The sequence below is a fragment of the Chiloscyllium plagiosum genome, chromosome 7 (genome assembly GCF_004010195.1).
Source record: "Chiloscyllium plagiosum isolate BGI_BamShark_2017 chromosome 7, ASM401019v2, whole genome shotgun sequence".
Taxonomy (NCBI): Eukaryota; Metazoa; Chordata; class Chondrichthyes; order Orectolobiformes; family Hemiscylliidae; genus Chiloscyllium; species Chiloscyllium plagiosum.
In genome coordinates, this window is record NC_057716.1 from 46,215,008 (window position 1) to 46,217,778 (window position 2,771).

Genomic DNA, 2,771 nt, shown 5'->3' on the forward strand with positions numbered 1-2,771 from the left:
GAGGCGCATTTATCATCTTTCCATAGGTCTTAAACATGGGGAGGGGGAAGAGAGAGGGAAAAAAAATATGCATCTCCAATCCTGAAGTAAAGCCTTTGCGATAGAGCGTGTTGATAAATCTCGGTGATCATGTTGGTGCCCTATCGGTGAGAGCACTGTCTGTGTTGACACGGCAGCAATGGCGGCCAAACGGCATGGCTGGATGTTGGTGTGTACTGAGCTCGGGAAGCTCTCCAGGAGAGCGGTCACCATGGTTACCACATTGACGGGCTGCACCAGTCGGGAGCGATGGTCATGTGCTGAGGCAAAATGGCGTCTCGGAGGATGCGGAGTGATCTGGAGTATTTGTAAATTTCATAGTAGTCATTCTGTCTGCACTTTCCCGTGCACGATTGATTTACGGTTTTTTTTTGCTTTCTTTATCTGTTTTCAATTTTAGGAAACGGGTTTGAATAAAAACCTGCAACGTTTCCTGTTTTAGTCATATGGACTGTTCTTTTATCTGGAATAAAAGGTATTTTAAGCTACTTAGCAAGTTAGGAGGTGATGTCTTAAATGTATAATTAATGGTTCATTTATTTTTCGTTACTCTAGAAAAAGGATTGAAAGTGTCCTGAAGCGCATATGAGCTTGGTGACTAACTGGGTGTGAAATAGCGACTGGGCATTATAGCAGTCCGTAAAGGAAAGGAAAGGATCGGATTTCCAGAAATAATGGCTTTAACTGTGTTTGGTAAGTTGCACCGACATAATTGAATACAAAGCAATCTGATATTCTGATTATCTTCTTGAAGAGGAAACTGTTATTGCTGCACTGCGGAGTGGTTGTTTTATTTTATGATGGGGAATTGCGAGAGTTCTGTGCGGACAGGAGTCTGCTTATTGTGTTTATTGCTGCTGGCAAAGGGCGGATGCTTCAAAATATGATATACCAGCAAATTTTTTTACGAAGAGTTAAATGGAAGTTTGTTTTGCATTACCTGTGTAAATATTATTGTATTCAAAAAAACAATTTTTCTTTAGTGGTACTCTCCATTAATCCTGAACTGAATTACTTTGCAGGATTAAAATCATCTATTTTAATCTGTACAAAATATATAGATCTTATTGGTTATAATAATGCAGCAGTTTATTATAAATATTCATAATATTGTTAAATGTCATTTAACTTCTAACAGACCGATTTCAAATGGTTAAAAGTGTACCTTTTTATATGTAATATAGTGGTAGATTGAATTTGTAGGAGAGGGATGATATGGATTATTTGTATTAATTCATTGAGCAGATGTTGATTCTACAAATGTTTGTCAAAATGACTAAGAATACATCAGGTTAATTGTGACCAGTGTTGATTGTGCTTGCACGATTGGCATGAACATAAATGCTGTGTGTGAAGATAGTGTCACTAAGATTTTAAATCTGTTACTTGGTGAACTCTGATTTTTCTTTTCTTTTCTTTTTATTCTTTTATGAAATGTGGACATCACTGACAAGGCCAGCATTTATTAGCCATACCTAATTACTCTGGAACTATGTGGCTTGTTAGACTATTTGCTAGTTAAGAGTCAGCAATATTGTGGGTTGGGAGTCTTGTGTAAACCTGAGCTACAAAGGACACCAAATTTCCCCCTTTAAAGAGCTTTCGTGAACAAGATGGGTTTTTATAATAGCCAATGATTTTTGTCATGGTCACCATTACTAACTTTAGAACAGCTTTATAATTCCAGAGTTATTAATGAATTTTAAGTTCTAGCTACTGTGATGGAATTTGAATCAATGAGCCCAGAGTATTTCCTGCACTTCTATTACTGGTCTGTTGATATTACCAGGAAATGATCTCTCCTAAAATATTCCAAGACCAATCAGGAAGCTCAGAACTGTATCTATTCAGAAGCAGACATAAGCAGTTCTGTTTATTTAAGGACACAGTCATAAAAATGACAACAGCATAAAGCAACAATTTGGCCCATTCCACCCACACAAATGATGAGCCTTCAGTGAAGACATTCTACCCATATGCGTTTGCTTTTCTTTTATGATACATGTAGCAGCTCAGCCCTACCATCATCTCCAGCATGAATAGGCATAGACAAAAAGTGGTCTATGCCTATTCAGTGGTGTCCACATCTCATGAATTTTAGAAAAAAACTGATCTTGTACTGTCAGCTGTGGCTCCATTGGTAGCAACCTCCTCTTGAGTCAGAAGGATTTAGGTTCAAGTCTCACTTATGGACTCAGAATGGTAACAGCTCAAAAGTAACTCATTTAACCTGGGTGCAGATATCAGCAAAAACTTCTCTCCTTTACCTGTTGTTGTGGTTCTGTTCGCCGAGCTGGAAGTTTTTGTTGCAAACGGTTTGTCCCCTGGCTAGGCGACATCATCAGTGCTTGGGAGTCTCCTGCGAAGCGCTTCTTTGATGTTTCCTCCGGTGTTTATAGTGGTCTGTCCCTGCCGCTTCCGGTTGTCAGTTTCAGCTGTCCGCTGTAGTGGTTGGTATATTGGGTCCAGGTCAATGTGTTTGTTGATGGAGTTTGTGGATGAATGCCATGCCTCTAGGAATTCCCTGGCTGTTCTCTGTCTGGCTTGCCCTATGATAGTAGTGTTGTCCCAGTCGAATTCATGTTGCTAGAGGCATGGCATTCATCCACAAACTCCATCAACAAACACATCAACCTGGACCCAATATACCAACCACTACAGCGGACAACTGAAACTGACAACCGGAAGCGGCAGGAACAGACCACTATAAACACCGGAGGAAACACCAAAGA

General features: G+C 39.7%; 1 protein-coding gene across 3 annotated transcripts in view; it reads left to right on the plus strand.

Moving 5' to 3' along the window:
- Positions 1–359: 359 nt before the first annotated feature.
- chn1 (chimerin 1) overlaps positions 360–2,771 on the plus strand; it is a 226,427-nt gene continuing 224,015 nt past the window's right edge. Inside the window, exons 1-2 of one of the 3 annotated variants that reach the window (XM_043693571.1) lie at positions 360–514; positions 595–732. In XM_043693571.1, the coding sequence (XP_043549506.1) occupies positions 714–732 (19 nt within the window). In that variant the 5' untranslated portion in view covers positions 360–514; positions 595–713. The remainder of the gene's footprint in view (positions 515–594; positions 733–2,771) is intronic. The other 2 variants (XM_043693573.1, XM_043693576.1) reach the window with 2 other exon arrangements.